At 39.4% G+C, this 15,585-nt stretch overlaps 2 protein-coding genes across 4 annotated transcripts; both read left to right on the forward strand.

The window, feature by feature from the left end:
* The first annotated feature begins 4,205 nt into the window (after positions 1 to 4,205).
* LOC116258635 (uncharacterized) lies at positions 4,206 to 8,158 on the forward strand. The gene is made up of 2 exons (XM_031635895.2): positions 4,206 to 5,083; positions 7,856 to 8,158. The coding sequence occupies exons 1-2, from the start codon at positions 4,447 to 4,449 to the stop codon at positions 7,933 to 7,935; spliced, it is 717 nt and encodes a 238-aa protein (XP_031491755.1). The 5' UTR covers positions 4,206 to 4,446; the 3' UTR covers positions 7,936 to 8,158.
* Positions 8,159 to 10,925: 2,767 nt separating this feature from the next.
* LOC116258633 (cold-regulated protein 27-like) lies at positions 10,926 to 15,029 on the forward strand. Of its 3 annotated transcripts, XM_031635890.2 has the most exons (6): positions 10,929 to 11,299; positions 11,875 to 12,075; positions 12,155 to 12,449; positions 12,555 to 12,584; positions 14,068 to 14,180; positions 14,584 to 15,029. In XM_031635890.2, exons 1-6 carry the CDS (start codon positions 11,210 to 11,212, stop codon positions 14,671 to 14,673), a joined length of 819 nt encoding a protein of 272 aa, XP_031491750.1. In that variant the 5' UTR covers positions 10,929 to 11,209; the 3' UTR covers positions 14,674 to 15,029. The 3 variants fall into 3 exon arrangements, 2 of the variants coding, with proteins under 2 accessions (XP_031491750.1, XP_031491751.1); XR_004173777.2 differs by lacking the exon at positions 14,584 to 15,029 and having other exon boundaries at positions 10,926 to 11,299; positions 12,555 to 13,921; positions 14,068 to 14,187; XM_031635891.2 differs by lacking the exon at positions 12,555 to 12,584 and having other exon boundaries at positions 10,944 to 11,299.
* Positions 15,030 to 15,585: the final 556 nt, after the last annotated feature.

A 15,585-nucleotide genomic window follows, 5' to 3' on the forward strand; every position in this document is an offset into this window, starting at 1 on the left:
GTTGACATCCCTATTATCGATTCAACAACAATCAAACCATTAGACATAGCAGAGCATCACCACAAAGGCAATGAAAGTAGTCCTGAATAATAGAAGAATAAGGAGAAGGGGGAGGCTTCGGCCTTCGTTCAGATGGTGGGATCAGCCTCACGCTCACTCTCAACGCTAGACATAATTTACATTTTTAAATAACAAATTTACATTTTTAAATAACAAATATACAAAATGATGTAACAACTAATGGGGTGTTTGGATGACACCCCAAAATCAGATTTTGGAGGTAAAACACGATTTTGCTTCAAAAAACAAGTTCTTGAAACGTTTGGGTGCTATCAAAATTGGGTTTAAGGAAAACCAAGATTTGTGAGGATATAGTTTTATAAAAAAAAAAAGTTATTCATGAAAAACTAGGTTTTGCGTGCGCCGTTCGAAGAAATGAACCAAATTTTAGAATTCATTAAAGAACTCCATTTTCATCAACACTAAGTTTTCACAAAACTGTTTTAGACGCAGGTGTCATCCAAACGCCCTCCAATTAATAATCCAAGTTTCATTATTTATATGATTATTATTGCTCCCTAAATAACAATCCAAAATTCATTAATGCTATTATTTTTATAGTTGCCTTTAAAGTGTAAGAACGGAATATACAATTCTTCAAAGAATACGTTCTAATTTCTATTCTATGAAACAATTCATTAGCAAGTAAGAATCGATGCGTGGTAGAGATTTATTTGCGTGCGTTACGTGGATTCGAAACAATGCCGTGGGCAAGGAAGGCAAGGTATTATTTTGGTTCCTTGCGCATCAAGCAAAGCTTAGCTCGAAAGAACCGTGTAAAGGAGGGTGACCCATCAAGAAATGCAACCGATTATTCTATTGAAATCAATATCGAACCTCGCCTTTCTGTTGGGTTAAATTCCGTGTCCTCCCTTTTTGATTATCAAACTTTGACCACTAGCGTTTTTGACACATTGCTTTGGAAACACGTCTAATCATGAACAGATATGAAAATAATCAAATCAGACACTATTGTGATCTGAAAACAGTTAACAAATCATAGTGATTAATTAAATAACTGTAACGGTCCCATGGCAAAAGGTGTCTTAAATGAGATATTGTTGGCCGGTGGTTATGTGCTCATTTGGCAGCCTAACTTTTAAAAAAAGTTGGACGATGCTGGAGTTTGACTTATATAAATCTTAACACCCTGTTTATTTATTTTCTTTACTTTTCTCTTCATTAAATATGCAACGCCCAAAGTTTATTGAAAACAAAAGCAAATTAAAATAAAGAAGAGGTTCCTCCCTCTCACTATATATATATATATATATATATATATAAAGTTCTTAACCTAACCCTACCAATTTAGTCCAACCCATTTGATGTGACATTGTAAGGATGCTTGCAAATTATTATTTGAGCAAAAGTCAACCGTAGGGATTATCTCTCATCTATTTTTGACATAGGATTTAACAAGAATTTGAGATGTATGGATTCAAGAGGGGTTTCACTGGCTTGATTTAAAATCTTGGGGATTTGAGAACTATCAATTTAATATTAGACTCTTCTCTCCATTCTGATTTTAAATAAGATATTTTCTCGGTGCGAAAAAATAAAATAAGGATTTCGAGTGTGAATCTCATGTCAGACATAAGATACTTTATTTGATCAACCATGAATTTTATTGTGGATGTTTTTGTTGTATCGACAAAAACATGCTACATCAGATACATATTAGATTCATGGATTTCAAATATGAAGTGATCAAATGCTCCCTAAGATCATAAACTCCATCATTAAATAATTGTAAAATTGTTGTGATTCGTCCTAATTTGGTAGTTCATGGATGATATGCCAACACGGTGTTTAAAGTCGGTCAGATAATTGGCGTCCGAATGTTCCAATCCTATGCGCGTGTACGTAGCAGAGGAGCAACCAAGTGAAGATCGACAATACCATAACAGGCAGTGGCGGAGCTAGAAAATTTTGGTTGTGAGACACCAATTGATCTTTCGCTTAAGAAAATGAGTGATTGCAGGGCACTGACTCAGGTCTTGTGTGGGCACGACATGCGGCTGGATCTAGCTGACCTGTTCCTGCTTAATCACAATGCAAGATTTCAAGGACTGGGATGGGCAGTGGCCCATGCCAATCGCACAGTAGCTCCGCTACTAGCAGCAGGTCCAAGATCCATTAAGAAATTTCAAGTTTCTTTCCCTTCCACAAGCAACATAACCTGATAAGTTCCGCAGGAGTTTTCATTCAGAAATCTTTGTGCTCATATGAGACATAAAAACCTCATGTGCTACTTTTAGACCACAGTCGTGTTTGCTTGTGTTCGTGAAAGAATCGTTATAACAGTGTTTGCCACTGTTCAAAGAAATAAGGACGAGAAGTAATTCAACGTACAAGAAGCGGTACAGATTCTTTATTGAATGCCATTTGTAACATGTCTATATTAAATATTTAATAGGTACTTCTTACATCAACTGTAATTATTCCTTCATTTATATATATACATATATATGTATATGTTTCCCCTAGTTACAAGTAATTTTTTTCTGTTTGCGTTGGTTTTTGATAGTGAATGGCAGATGTTGTGGACTCGTATTAATACTAGCTTCCATGTGACAGTGCGTATAAATTATTGAGTTCGTGTATTTGTTGATTAGAGTATAAAATTAGTTAGATAATGCATGACACCTATGGATTACGAGAGGTTGAACTGGCTGGGAATCAGGGAAGGCGATTCCTTGGCATCTTTCCAGTTTGACAGTTGTGCCCCTTCAATTATTTAATTGCGAGCAATTATTGCCGTGCTTCCGTCCCAACAGTTATCGCAGCGTTTACTTGGATCAAGTCTCGGTGTCGTCATTTCTAGTGGGCGGCAACGACAAGAGTCATCCAAGGAGAGAGAGGGAATTTTGGAAAAGGAAGGAAAACGTAATTGCTTGCTTTCGGTGATGGGAGCGAAGACGAGAGATGCCAAAAGGGCGGGGCGAGATTGGTGGGGGGACCCTCGATCACCGTCGCCACGTCAGACGGCGGTGGGCTCTCGTCGATTAGCTGGCAAGTGGGTCCCCCGATGCCGACGCGTAATGTCCACGCGCATTGACGCCTTTTATTCTCAATTCCCACCTCCACTTCCGTCTTATTCCTTTCGGAGTCCCACCGCGCCATTTTTCACTGATCACGTCATAAGTCACGATCTTCTGTTTCACCTAAACCAAACGCGTCCCTAACCTCCCCCTCCAAATCCACCACACCTTTATATCTTGAAAAAAAATAATATTTATAGAAGTCAACAATTCATGAAGCTTCGGCTCCTTGAACAATAATATAATGAGAGATAATTTATCTTTTAAGTTTGGAGATGATAATTACTTTAAGAACACTTGTACAGCCAAGTGTACGTTTTTGGCACATTAAGAAAATCAATGAATGGGGCGAATGAAGGGCGGAGCATAGAAGATCACCAAAGGAAGGCGCTTTCAGAAATATCAGAAATAGAAGGGGGTGAAGACGAAAAACACTGAGATGCACAGTGAAATGGGAGGACGGAAGGGAACCGCTTCCCAGCGGCGGCGTCCAACCGGGCCCCTTCTTCTCCCTCTTCCCACCGGCTGTCCCTAACTTCTTTTTATATTATATATGTATATATATATATAACATTAAAGTCTACCAATAATTGACCATTGAATTTTTATTTATTTTTCGTTACTAAAAACCACCATAAAATCTATATTAAGCATGTCTTTCATTTGGACTTTGTTTTTAATGTCGATATTTGGCAATTATGTTTGATGTCCTTTGTAAAAGAAAATTAAATAAAAATAATCAACTGACATACATATATGAAAAGTGAAATTCTACAACTATTCAACCCTCTATCGAATCACAACCATCCTATATATGATGTGAAAGGTTATAAGAAATTCAAAAATGTCACACACACACTCATACATAAAGTTAATGGATTTAGTTATCCATCCATCCAAACGATAAAGGGTACGAGTTTGAGACATGTAAAATGGATAGATAGATAAATGATTTCAATATATATATATATATATGTTAAAACTAAGCTTAGATTTAGTAAATAAAATATTTATAAAGACATCGCAACGAAAACAAAAAATAAAATCTGATATGTAACATAAGTTTTATGAGCTGAGAACGCGAAGATATATATAGAGAGAAAGGGAAAAAAGAGGAGAGGTTCCCCACTATTTGAAGGTCCATGGGCGTACCAAGAGAAGGCGAGAAGGGAGAGCGCGAAACGTCTGTACAGGGAGAGAGAGCCATCTCCCGCCCCATCGCTAGCCCCGCAGGGGCGAGGGGCTTTTTCTAATTCTCCACCGCCACGGCACCACCCACCACCAGAGGCAGCCGCCATCCCCAAAAGGAAAAAAAAGGAGAAAAGGAAGAGAAGCAAGATCTACAATGGTTGGAAGAGACAAGGGCATGAGCTACACAAAGGAAGAAGAAGAAGGCGAAGAACTAGTTAATGAGTCGGAGTTGATGGTGGGATCGACAGGTTTGATGACGATCGAATCGGCTCCGGAGACGGCCGAAGGCGTCCCCGGGTTCCATCATGCGCCCAACAAGAAGGTCGAGTTCGAAATGGATGAGGAGGAGGAGGAAGAGGAAGAGGAGTTCTGGGATGACCACGACTCGTTCCCGGAGTTCCCACCCGGCGAGGTGCCCGACTTTCTGGCAGGCGGCAAGGATAGCAAGCCGATCCTACGGAAAGCCGACGGGCAACCGCCGCTTTACAAGCACAGATCGTGGTCTAACGACTCGTATCGTGAGGAGGCGTGGCTGAGGCGCAAAGGTAGCATGGGCGGCGGCCCGAGGCGGAGCAAGAGCGTCACCGATGAGGATCTCGACGAGCTCCGCGGGTGTATCGATCTGGGATTCCGGTTTGACGGCCAGGAGGATCGGAGCCTCTCCGACACGATCCCCGCCCTCGACCTATATTACGCTGTGAACCGGCAGTACGCAGACTGTGTCTCGAAGTCGTCGGCCTCGGATTGCTCCGGATCGCCCGGCGGCAGCCCCCACAACTTCTTCGAACCAGGTACCGATCCCCTTCTTCTCCTCCTAGTTTCCTACCAAAATTCAGAACCGGTTATCTTTATCCGACTCGGTCCTCGGCATCGCTGTTATGTCACTGTATTAAATACGATTTCTTCGCCGCCCGATCCGATGGCGGGAGGAGTCAGCGATTCACAGAAGGAAGTCTCCCTCCGGTCGAACCGCCGACCAGATCCGCCCGGAAAGGGTTAAAGAGAATCCTCCTGAAATAATGACTGTTTTACATTTATTAGTCAACGTGATTGCTCGTATACAATCTTAGGATCTTATCAAGGCTTGGCTCGTGTATCCCTATATTTTCGAAGTATGAATTTGCTTTTAGGCTTAAGATTTCGACAACCCATGGCAGTGAATTTGCTGATACAACTACTTATTGGCTGATATATTAGTACGTATATCAGTACATATTTGCTGCTGATACAAGTTCGTATTGGTTGACATATTAGCAAAAAAATGTTTGTTTTATTTTTTATTGAATTTTAATTGGCCGATAGGGCTGGACATAGAACTACTTATATTTTGAGGATTTTGGTATGATTCAGGATACATTGTTTACAACATTGAACAGTAGTAGAAAATTTGTGTGCACAATAATGGCTATTTTTTGGTGGCTTTGAACCATTGTAACGGAAAATGCGTCTTATTCGAAGAACGGATAAAAATGTTAAGAACATTTAAAACGATAAAAGCCCGTCATTTCCCCTTTTTTTGAGAAGAAAAACTCTGAAATGAATTATTTCTGTTCTTTTTGTGTTTTTATCACGTTTTCCTCATTATTCTTACGTTACTTTTGCTTTAAATTTGAAACTTAAGTTAAAATTATTTGCTTTCATTTCTATTATTACTAAAACATCAGTTTTTATCATTTTATCGAATCATTTTTAATGTTTTCTTGTTGTTTTTTCATTATTTTAATTTTTCCTGTTTTTAGTTTTTTTTTTCTTTTCTAAAGAATTTTAAAAATTTTTCACTAAGATTTTCAGCTTTGTAGAGAAATATCCCCAGAAAAAATCTAACTGTTTGAAAACCTGTTAGCCATATTTGTAACTACGCTTTAAAATTTAAACTATGCCCAGACATTCCAACTTCAACTTGTCGTGGATTTTACCGCAAAGTAGAGGTCATGAGAATGATTTGTAACTATTCACTTGGAAGTAATTCAATGGTTTGGAGAATTAAGCGCAACCTCTGTGGAAGGCTGGTATTTATCGTTTAATCGGGTAGCGAGCGAATTGTCTTTTATGGTTTGGTGTTCTTCTTTGTTTTTTTCCTTTCTGGTAGGGCATTAATTGCTTGTATTAAAAAAGGATGCACCTCGAGCTTTGGATTCGCTGCCTTGCATTTTACTTTTAGGTTTTTTATTTTAAAAAAATTGCCAAGATTTTCTATTCCCAAGAAAAACCTTACTGATATTTATTATTATGATGATATGATCAGAAGCCATTTACAGCCAACTTCGAGGGAATTTAGAGTTTTATTTTGAATCCATTAAGGGAAACAAAAACTGAACATTTTTAGAAAGATACGGTTATTGACCACCCATCTTGCAACGATAGCCCCGTGCCAGTTATGTGAGCCAGCTTGAGCTGGGCCTTGCCTCGTTATGGTTGAGCTCTAATGGTGGCCCTAGCCATGGCTGGAAGAAAGTCCAAAAGGTGGGCGCTTTTCCCTATGAAAGTTGGACTCCTGTTTCCTTCTCCTCCGAATTGGCAGCGACTTTCAGGCCTTTAATTTCTACCAACACATCAGAATTCTTACGTTGAGATGGAAACCATAATAAGTGCCCAGAATTTCGTGCAACACGGGTGTGATTTATTGCTAAATTCTAGTCAGCCAGGATGACTGGGAAAAATTTAACATTCGAAAATTGTATTGCATATTATATTATCTTGTTGTTAATCTTGAGAACACTTTTAGAGTCTGGACGTTTTCGAAATTTTGTCAGTACTCTCCCGTGGTCTAATTTCCAAAAGTCCCACAATGGTAAAACAAGAACAAGCGACATGCTCAAGTTTCAAAAATTATCCTTTCACCGACTATTCATTGTAATTGCTTCGCAATTCAAGCAGACGAATAGAGAATTTTGATACTTGGGCATGCTTTTTCTCATAAGAAGTTTTTTCTTCATGGTTTGCAATACATGTTCGAATTATCGCATATCTTTCATGGCAGACCTCTTGGTGTAAATGTGCGTCCAGTATTTCTGAGCCATTTTCCCACGATGAATAGCATTTTGAAATGTTTGGAGACAAGTGACTGTAAGGAAGCTTATGCTCACTCTTAAGTTTTCAAATCCATTTGATCTAGCTCGACTATCCTTTTAGCCAATAAGCAAGTAGACACACATTACAGACTCATGCTGGTGCAAATAGACACATTTCCTTAGGTTCTCTATAAGCGCAGAAGGATAATAGTTGTCAATGCCTATTCATGTATTCATGAGCGTATGCACACACACATATACATATACGTACATACTTCATCTGCAAGTAAACACTCGAATTTATTTGTTTAAGACTGTGGTTGAGAATTAAATTGTACTACTCGTTTCACTTTACTAAGTTGCACAACTACAGATGCCTTTCTTTTGATTGTCAGTAGATCCTCATCGATAGACACTTTCCCAATTTGTGCAATGCCAGGGAAAATAAATTAGATGCAGCGGTCTTTATGATTGAGGAAAATAAAGTATGGACATTGGTTCTTTTTTTGTTTTTTGGTGTCAAAATGAAATAAGCCATTGATGGTTGTGCAGGTGATAGCCCTCAGCTGGTGAAGGCGAGATTGAAGCAATGGGCGCAGGTGGTTGCGTGTTCTGTGAGGCACTGTCGCTAGCGATCAATGAAGCATTTCGTTGTGCCGTTGCAGGGGAGCCTTTCGTCATCCGAGCTATATATTTACCTGGCACCATTCCCTCTCCTCTCTTTCCTTCCTCTTCCAAGCTATGCATGTTTGAGTGACCATCTCTCATCACAGGTCTGATATATGCGGAGGAAATGACCGAAAACTATGAAGTTAAAAAACATATATATAATGTTAATAGATTTTGAAGAGTTAATCGTGGTCTTTCCGTTCTACATCCTCTTTTGAATTCTCCCTTATTTTGGATTTTTGAAGAATCGCCGTCGGTTTGTGCTGTCCTGCAGAGTGTTAGCTAATGTTGTAAAAATCGGAAGACGTTGCATATTGGAAGCCTAAACTATACTGTGTATCGGCCAATCATTTTTTATTTACTTTCTTTTACTAAATTCATTGAAAATTTTAAGGAGACCGCTATATATATATATATATATGTAGTATCTTGGTGAGAGAGAGTGAGAGAGCGTGCCTGTTGCTTATTTCTTGGCCAAAGAGGGATGGGGTAATCTTACTCATCTTAAAGAGATAACGACGAAGCTTCGTAACTTCCCTCGGTTTTCTGTCAAGTTCACCTTCGGACAGACTGACATTTTCAGAAATGAAGTGTTGTAACGGTGAATGTCTCGTGTTTGTAGTTGTGGGATTGTTGGCGCTGGTACTGGAACACAAGCACACGCGGGACCGATTGTGCGATCAACGTAAAAGAAGCTGAAAATAGAAAACATGTTGATGGGAGGGGAGCATTGAACCGGTGTCATGTGATGTTTGGAAGTCTCCATGGACTCAAAAGCGCCCAAACTGCCAATTCGGCGAATGAATAATCTCAATTGGTTTTAAATCAATTGAAAAACATTAGAAATTTAGATAAAGTAATCAAGATTATAAATTGGTCATAAACCGATCGGTTACCCGCCCATTCTCATAACATTGGCAACAGGCATGCCTTCTTTGCATACACTCTCCACCATTTCTAACAATAATTAATCACTAGGTCTGCGCGAGTGGATTATTTGAGACTCGACTCAAAAAACTCAAGCTTTATAAACACGCTCAAGCTCTTCACTTAACTCATTTTTATCTATCTCGATCATTTTTACTCGTTTAACTCATTTAACTAATTCAATTATGAAGAACCGATCTTACATAGTTGAGCCAAGCAGATTAGTACCTACAACTTGAGTTTGACTCGTTTGACATTTAGTTCCTACAAATCTAACTCGACTCGTTTAACATTTTGAGTATAGATTCAAACTTGAGCTCCATTCGAGTAAATTTTTTTTTTTAACGAAATTTGAGTCGAGCCCAGGTTGAATTAAGGTTGGGCATCGGGCTGGCCCGGGTCAGCCCAACCCGATAAAAACGTATATTTTAAGTCCGATTACTTTATCGAGCCAGCCCGATACCCGGCCCGTTAATAATCGGGCCGGGCCTATAGATATTCTGGCCTCAGGCTTAATCTTATGCTCGAGGCCTAGCCCGACCCGATTATTAACTGGCCGGCCGGGCCGGGCTTCTTTTGGACAGACTTCTCTTACATGGTAATATTTCTTATGAACAACCTGAGCCCTGTTGCATTCGAAGTTCTAACTTGCTACATAAACACAAATGCATGTCATACGTGGATAAACATTCTTCGTAGAACTTCTGTGAACAGTCTGCCTTATTAAATTAAGGAAACAACTAATATCCAAGAAACAATTAGAATATCATATTGATTCATTGAACATCTTGTGTGCAAAAAGATTGTTCAACAGATAAAAATAATGTTATGAAGGTGGTTTAATTCAATGCTCTAATTATTTGACCATTTCTAGCAGAAAATGAAGAAGCATAAGAAGGGAGAACTGGGAGAAAAACGTTTCCTCTCCCGCGGGACAAGAGGCAGCCGATCGGCGACAGGGATGACCAGAGGAAACAACCAAATTGCTGATGGGTGACAGCCGACAGGGAGGACCAGAGGAAGCGGTTGATAGGCGATGGGGAGGACCGGAGGAGGCAGCGTCGTTGGTCTTGCTTGCAGAGCCGCAGAGGAGTGGAGGACTAGAGGAGAACGACAAATAACTAGAGAATGAAAGTATCGAGTATGTAATGAAAACCCTCACTTAAGCTTATTTTTCTGAAAAAATAATATATATTTTTCTGACTTAAGCTTATTTTTCTGAAAAAATAATATATATTTTTTTAAAATTGTTGTCGAGCTTCTCGGGCCCCCGACGAACATAGTCGAGGGCCCGAGCCTGACCCTTTAATTATCGGGCCAGGCCGGGCTCGATAAAGTGAACCCGTTTAGCAGTTTTTCAAGACTCGGGCCCAAGCCCGAGTCAGGCCGGGTACCGGGTACCCAGCACTGGCCCGGCCCGGTGGCTTACGTTGAATGAACCCATTGTAATAAGCCCAACTATGCGAGTTGGTACCTACTACATAATTTACATGTTGGGTTGGGAGGATGATGTGAAAGAGTCTTCCGCCACTCCCCGGACTCCCAATGGACCCATTATCAAAGCCTCACCCCATTATCGCCCTTCGAATATATGAACTATTTTGCTACTAATTGAGTTTATTATTTTGAACTTTAAATTGAATTGAGTATCGTATGGCATTTTTCTTCTCGCTACGAGCTTAGTTAATGTGTAAGTGATTATAAAAGGAAAGACTTTCAGCTTGAGGAAGACTCTTTAGAACAATTTTATTTTTAGTTTTTTACAATTTTTGGATTCGATAACAAATTTGATGTGACTAACTGACGTTAACTAGCATCCTCAAAATGCTCGAGTATTTATAAATCTTAAAAAATGTATTTCAACTTTTGTTAAAATTGTGAAACTATAGTTGAAGAAAAATTTACGAGCTCAACCGTTGGCTAAGTGTGACAAAACGTAGGTGTTACGAGAAACTTTGGGGACGTACGCGAAGATATCCTCTTCCATGGCGGAGAAATATCTTGTGGAAGCAAAGCGAAGGTGATGTGGCAGCTGCTGACAGAGACGACACGTGTAAAGAGAGTGCCAGCGCGGGTTCTTTTCCCCTGCTTTTTCTTTTTTCAACTCTTTTTTAATGATCGCCTTCTTGCCGAGGGTACGAATGGTTGGCTCTCGCTCTCCCTCTTGTTCTTCCTGGTGACCAAAAATCAATGTTCTCGAGGCGGAACGACGGATTTTGAGCTGAGATTGGAGGCGTATCGGTTGCGGAAGGTGGTGGTACTATCGGGCAGCAAGCGGGGCGACCTCTTTGTGACAGTGATTCGGAGGGGATGGGAAAGGGTCGGACGGATTCGTCGTCGGAGGCAGCGAAGGATCTTGGGGGAGAGCCACCACCCAGATCTGGAGTACGACCAACCATGGTATATGCGGGTGTTTCGTTTCTTCAATTTTTTTTCTTAAGTTTCTATGGCCTTTGAAATTGAGAAATTGGAGCTTTTTACCGTTGTAGATGTTTCTTTTCTATAGGTTTTTGATGTTTATGCGATGGGGTTCTGAAGAAATGTTTGGCCAAGTTGGTTTTTTAGGATTTGATTTTTGTCTTTTTTTGTTTGTTCTCTTTGATGGGAAAATGGGATGGGTAGATACGAATGTGTGCATAATAACATAGAAGTTCGTTTCCTTTTTCCTCGATACTCTTTTGTGGTTGACAAAAAAAGTTCACGTTTCTTTTACTTCATATTTCAAACGGACGTTGAAGCAAACCAATGTTTATCTTCGTAATTCGCCCTTTTGTTGTGGATAGTTTAGGATGAAGATGGTGGACTGTTGAACCAAATGAAATGATATTATTCTGACCCAATATTGGAGATTCTTTCAGGACTCTGATTGCTCCTCTCTGGATTTTGAACACGTAGATAAACTCTCTCTCTCTCTCAGCCTCTTTTGCTAATCATGAAATGTAATAATCGTGATGGTGGTAATAATGTGAACGCAGACAGAAGATTCCTTGGTGACTGATTGGACAGATGAGAAACACCGGTTATATATCAATTCCATGGAAGCTTCTTTTGTCAGCCAACTGCATAGCCAGAAGCATTTTTCTTCAAGCTTGTTAAGTTGGCTCCAGAAAAAGAGAAAGCTGCAGAATCAGCGCCCTGAACTTATGTCGACTAGTACTTCAGGCTCCACTGGGCAGGTTGAAATTTTAACCTGCGCAATCAAAGTTGTTGGACTGCTAATTTTATTCTTGCTGATGCTTGTTCCTTTTATTCCAGTTTGAGGTTTTGCAGGAGGGTTCGTGGAAGAGGCTTAATTTCGATGATACTGAATTTCAAGCAGATGTCCTAGGCAGTCAACAAGACCTCTTGGTTAATCCTTGGATCAGGCATTTCAAATCTGGTTCGTCTAGCAAAGGACGGAGAGTAACATCAGCGAAATTGCAGGGGGAATATGATGGTCATATAGGAGAACTCCGTGAAGTGGTTCCACATTCGTCAAAGTCCCACTTCACACAAACATCCAATCATCTTTCTCACATGTCTGTGCAGAAATATTTTGGCAACAATTCTGGTACAACTTTTTCTCATTCAATCTAAAAAATCTATATCAAAATATTAATAACCTACTTTTTTTTTTGGGGGTCATTTATCGTGTATGTGGACCATTCTGTTACAGAAAGCGAGACATCCTTTTCAGCTGAAATGGGTATGCTGCTTTCTGTTTACGAATTTTGTTATTCTTTACGAAGTTGATATGCCAAATCGAGGTGAGTTTTATTCCTAGCCATGTTGTGGTGGTGAACCTCAAGTTTGAAAATGTTTGTGAGCAACTTGACGTACATGATTCAGACAAAGGCAAACAGTGATCCTTAATAGGTTCTTACTAATGCCAAACCAGCAACATCTTAGCTCGGTTGTTGTGTTTTCATCTGGTGGCAGTTTCTTGTTTTATGCTCATTCTCTTGTCGTACTTCTTTTGCTTTTCTGTTCTCTCCAGATCGTGATTTCCAGTGCGTGGATCATTCTTGCTTGTATGCATCCCTTGCCTTATCAACTAGGTCCTTATTAAGCTTCAAGTAATCTTTTTACCAGTGACAAACCAGGTTACACAGACATGGCGACATAATGTGTAAAAGTTCAATTGATCAACTGAACTTTTAAAGTAAGCTACCATTGCAGTGCTGAAGCCAGAAACTTAAACCACATGGGCACCAGTGATCAGCTGAAGTGACATCATAGGGCCAGATGGGGTGTTGGTATAGCATAATATTTTCTGGTTTTTGTTTTCCACAACTGCTTCAGGGAGTTGGAATCAATTCATGGGGAAGCAAAAATCAGTTGGGGTTTGGGTTTATAAACACACCAGAACAATCCGTTATGGCACACTACGTGGCTTTGTTACCGATAGCATATTTTTCACATGCTATGTCTTATGGCAGCTTTACCAAGTAGTTCTACTGCATTATTAAGCTATTAAGAAATGTGAATATGCTATTGCATACTAGAGCTTGTCACTATAAGAGTTAGGCATATTGAAGGACATTATGGGCGCCCGCGCCCACTGATTTACAATCCTGCTATGGGAATTTTTGTTGCTCCTGGAAAATGTTCAAGCATGTGGAAAAGCTGCACAAAGGCCGTCAATTAGCTATCCTCTATCGCTATTCTCTAACTTTTTGTGCCTTGCCGTAGATCATTCATCTCCATGCTTTTAGTGTGCCTTCATGAGAAGATATGATATAGCATCTTTTTCCTGTTTGTCAGATGGCCATGTATAACCATCTTTATGTTCAGTAATTCTGGATTTTCTTGTTTGCAAGACTGTTGTGCTTTATGGAATCTAAAACATGCATCTGCTATTATGCATCTTCGTGTTTATAGACAAACAATTTAATTTTAAACAGCAGCTCAGTTGACAGTATTTTTGTTTTATTTCTATATGAAAGCTTCCAATCACCGATTTCTGTTATTGATGGCTCAATTTCAGTGAACTAACATACCCATACAACGTCTGGAAAATTTGCATGTGAGACATAAAATGAGGTTTCATTGTTTTTCTAAAGGCTGGTTCATTTTATTGCTTTCATGTACTGTTTCCAGTTGTCATGAAAGAGACTCATGATTTTGTAGTAAAGGACTTTCTTACTGGCCATCTGACATCAGTCTTTTTTTTTATGGTGATTAATCAGAGGCTTCGGATCAAAATTTTTCAGAAGAAGAAGGTGAAGAAAATAATTTTGTCAAGGGGATTCAGATGGAAGAGCCTGAGAGCAGGAATAATGAAGCTTCAGCCTTTGACCAAGTAATGGGTTCCAAAGTGTTCAATACTTTTTTGTGTCGTGTCATGTGAACATCTGTATTGTGTTGGCGCCAGGATACATGTTGCATTGCAACAGTTTTGCATAGTCTTGTGCTTGTATGAGCTGCATGCATTGTGCAGAAAAGAAACGTAATCGTACCTTGGATCATAAACTGTGGTGCTTGATTCATGTCATGAAACCACACAAGGCTCTCCCTCCATGACAGGCTTGCGCTGAAAAATGATTTCTCAAAGCTCGTAAAAACTTGGCCTTACTGGTTATGCAATTTGGCAGTGGCAGTAGAGAGCACATGTTCATGCTGCCATGGACATTCTTAAAATTGCCTATGGGTCCTCCTCGCTTGCAGACACGGTCTTAAGGCTAACTTGCGGTTCTGTTTTGCAGGTTGTTCCTTTCAACTGGTTGCAGAATTCTGGCAAAGGCGATGAATCTGTGGCGGCAAAAGATGGGCACACTGTTGATGCAGATTCCTGAAATTGAATCATATGTTTTGCGCAACCAGGCACTAAAAACTTTAGATCTGAAGGATCCGGAGTTTGAAATGTAGAGAAAATGTAAACTGACAGCAGGTTTTACCTGTGGAAGTTTTTATGTATATCAGAAAATTTTCCAACGGATAATTGTAGGGTAACCACTGTGACAGTCATCAATAAATTCGTATGCCAGTGTCTGGGGATTACCAGTGGAGAACAGGAACTAAATGTTAAATCTTGTACATATATGAGCGGTTTGGCCCGCCAATGGACGTGTTTGACAGTGTTTTCAATTTTATTGTACTAAGTAGCTTGTAAGTGTTACACACCTCTAATTTATTGAAAAATTTACAAGAAGGCGTCTACCAAGTATGGATGTAACAGAAGAACGTTCAAGTTTTGGGGAACAACATTGTGTTTACCTGTCTTTGTTATGTATAATTCCACTTTATGTTTCACGGCACATCTCAATCTAGCTTATTGAGTTGGGCCATATGAGTTTTAGGTTTTAACTTTTTGCTAAACCATATTTAGTGTGTATCATAGAAGGGATTCCGTTTCACCTTACTAAATTGCGTAACCGCAAGAATTTTCTATGGGGTACTTAATTTTCATAAAACCACATTCATGACACAAGATCTTGGATGACACGTCTGTATTCAACTCTTATAAAAATTAGCTATATGTTTCAAGTTGTTTGATGATACAAGTAGGTGGTGATATGTGATCTCAAATTTGTTTAACAGTTTTCAAAAAGTCTTTCTCTGTACATTATTATTTTTAAAATGCGCTGATTATTTGAAAAGATCGCAGCAATTTTAAGGCTTCTTTTGTAACAGTAGTAATAAAAATAACAACAAAATAATAATAACAACCACAACAACAACAATAATAATCATAGTGAATAATTTGC

This window comes from Nymphaea colorata, chromosome 8 (genome assembly GCF_008831285.2).
Source record: "Nymphaea colorata isolate Beijing-Zhang1983 chromosome 8, ASM883128v2, whole genome shotgun sequence".
In the NCBI taxonomy this organism is placed as follows: domain Eukaryota; kingdom Viridiplantae; phylum Streptophyta; class Magnoliopsida; order Nymphaeales; family Nymphaeaceae; genus Nymphaea; species Nymphaea colorata.

Excerpts from the sequence above, each read along its gene's own strand:
- LOC116258635 (XM_031635895.2), top strand. The coding sequence starts at position 4,447 with ATGGTTGGAAGAGACAAGGGCATGAGCTACACAAAGGAAGAAGAAGAA. Across the intron at positions 5,084-7,855 it reads CCACAACTTCTTCGAACCAG|GTGATAGCCCTCAGCTGGTG; the intron begins GTACCGATCCCC and ends ATGGTTGTGCAG.
- LOC116258633 (XM_031635890.2), top strand. The coding sequence starts at position 11,210 with ATGGGAAAGGGTCGGACGGATTCGTCGTCGGAGGCAGCGAAGGATCTT. Across the intron at positions 11,300-11,874 it reads CTGGAGTACGACCAACCATG|ACAGAAGATTCCTTGGTGAC; the intron begins GTATATGCGGGT and ends ATGTGAACGCAG. Across the intron at positions 12,585-14,067 it reads ATCCTTTTCAGCTGAAATGG|AGGCTTCGGATCAAAATTTT; the intron begins GTATGCTGCTTT and ends GTGATTAATCAG.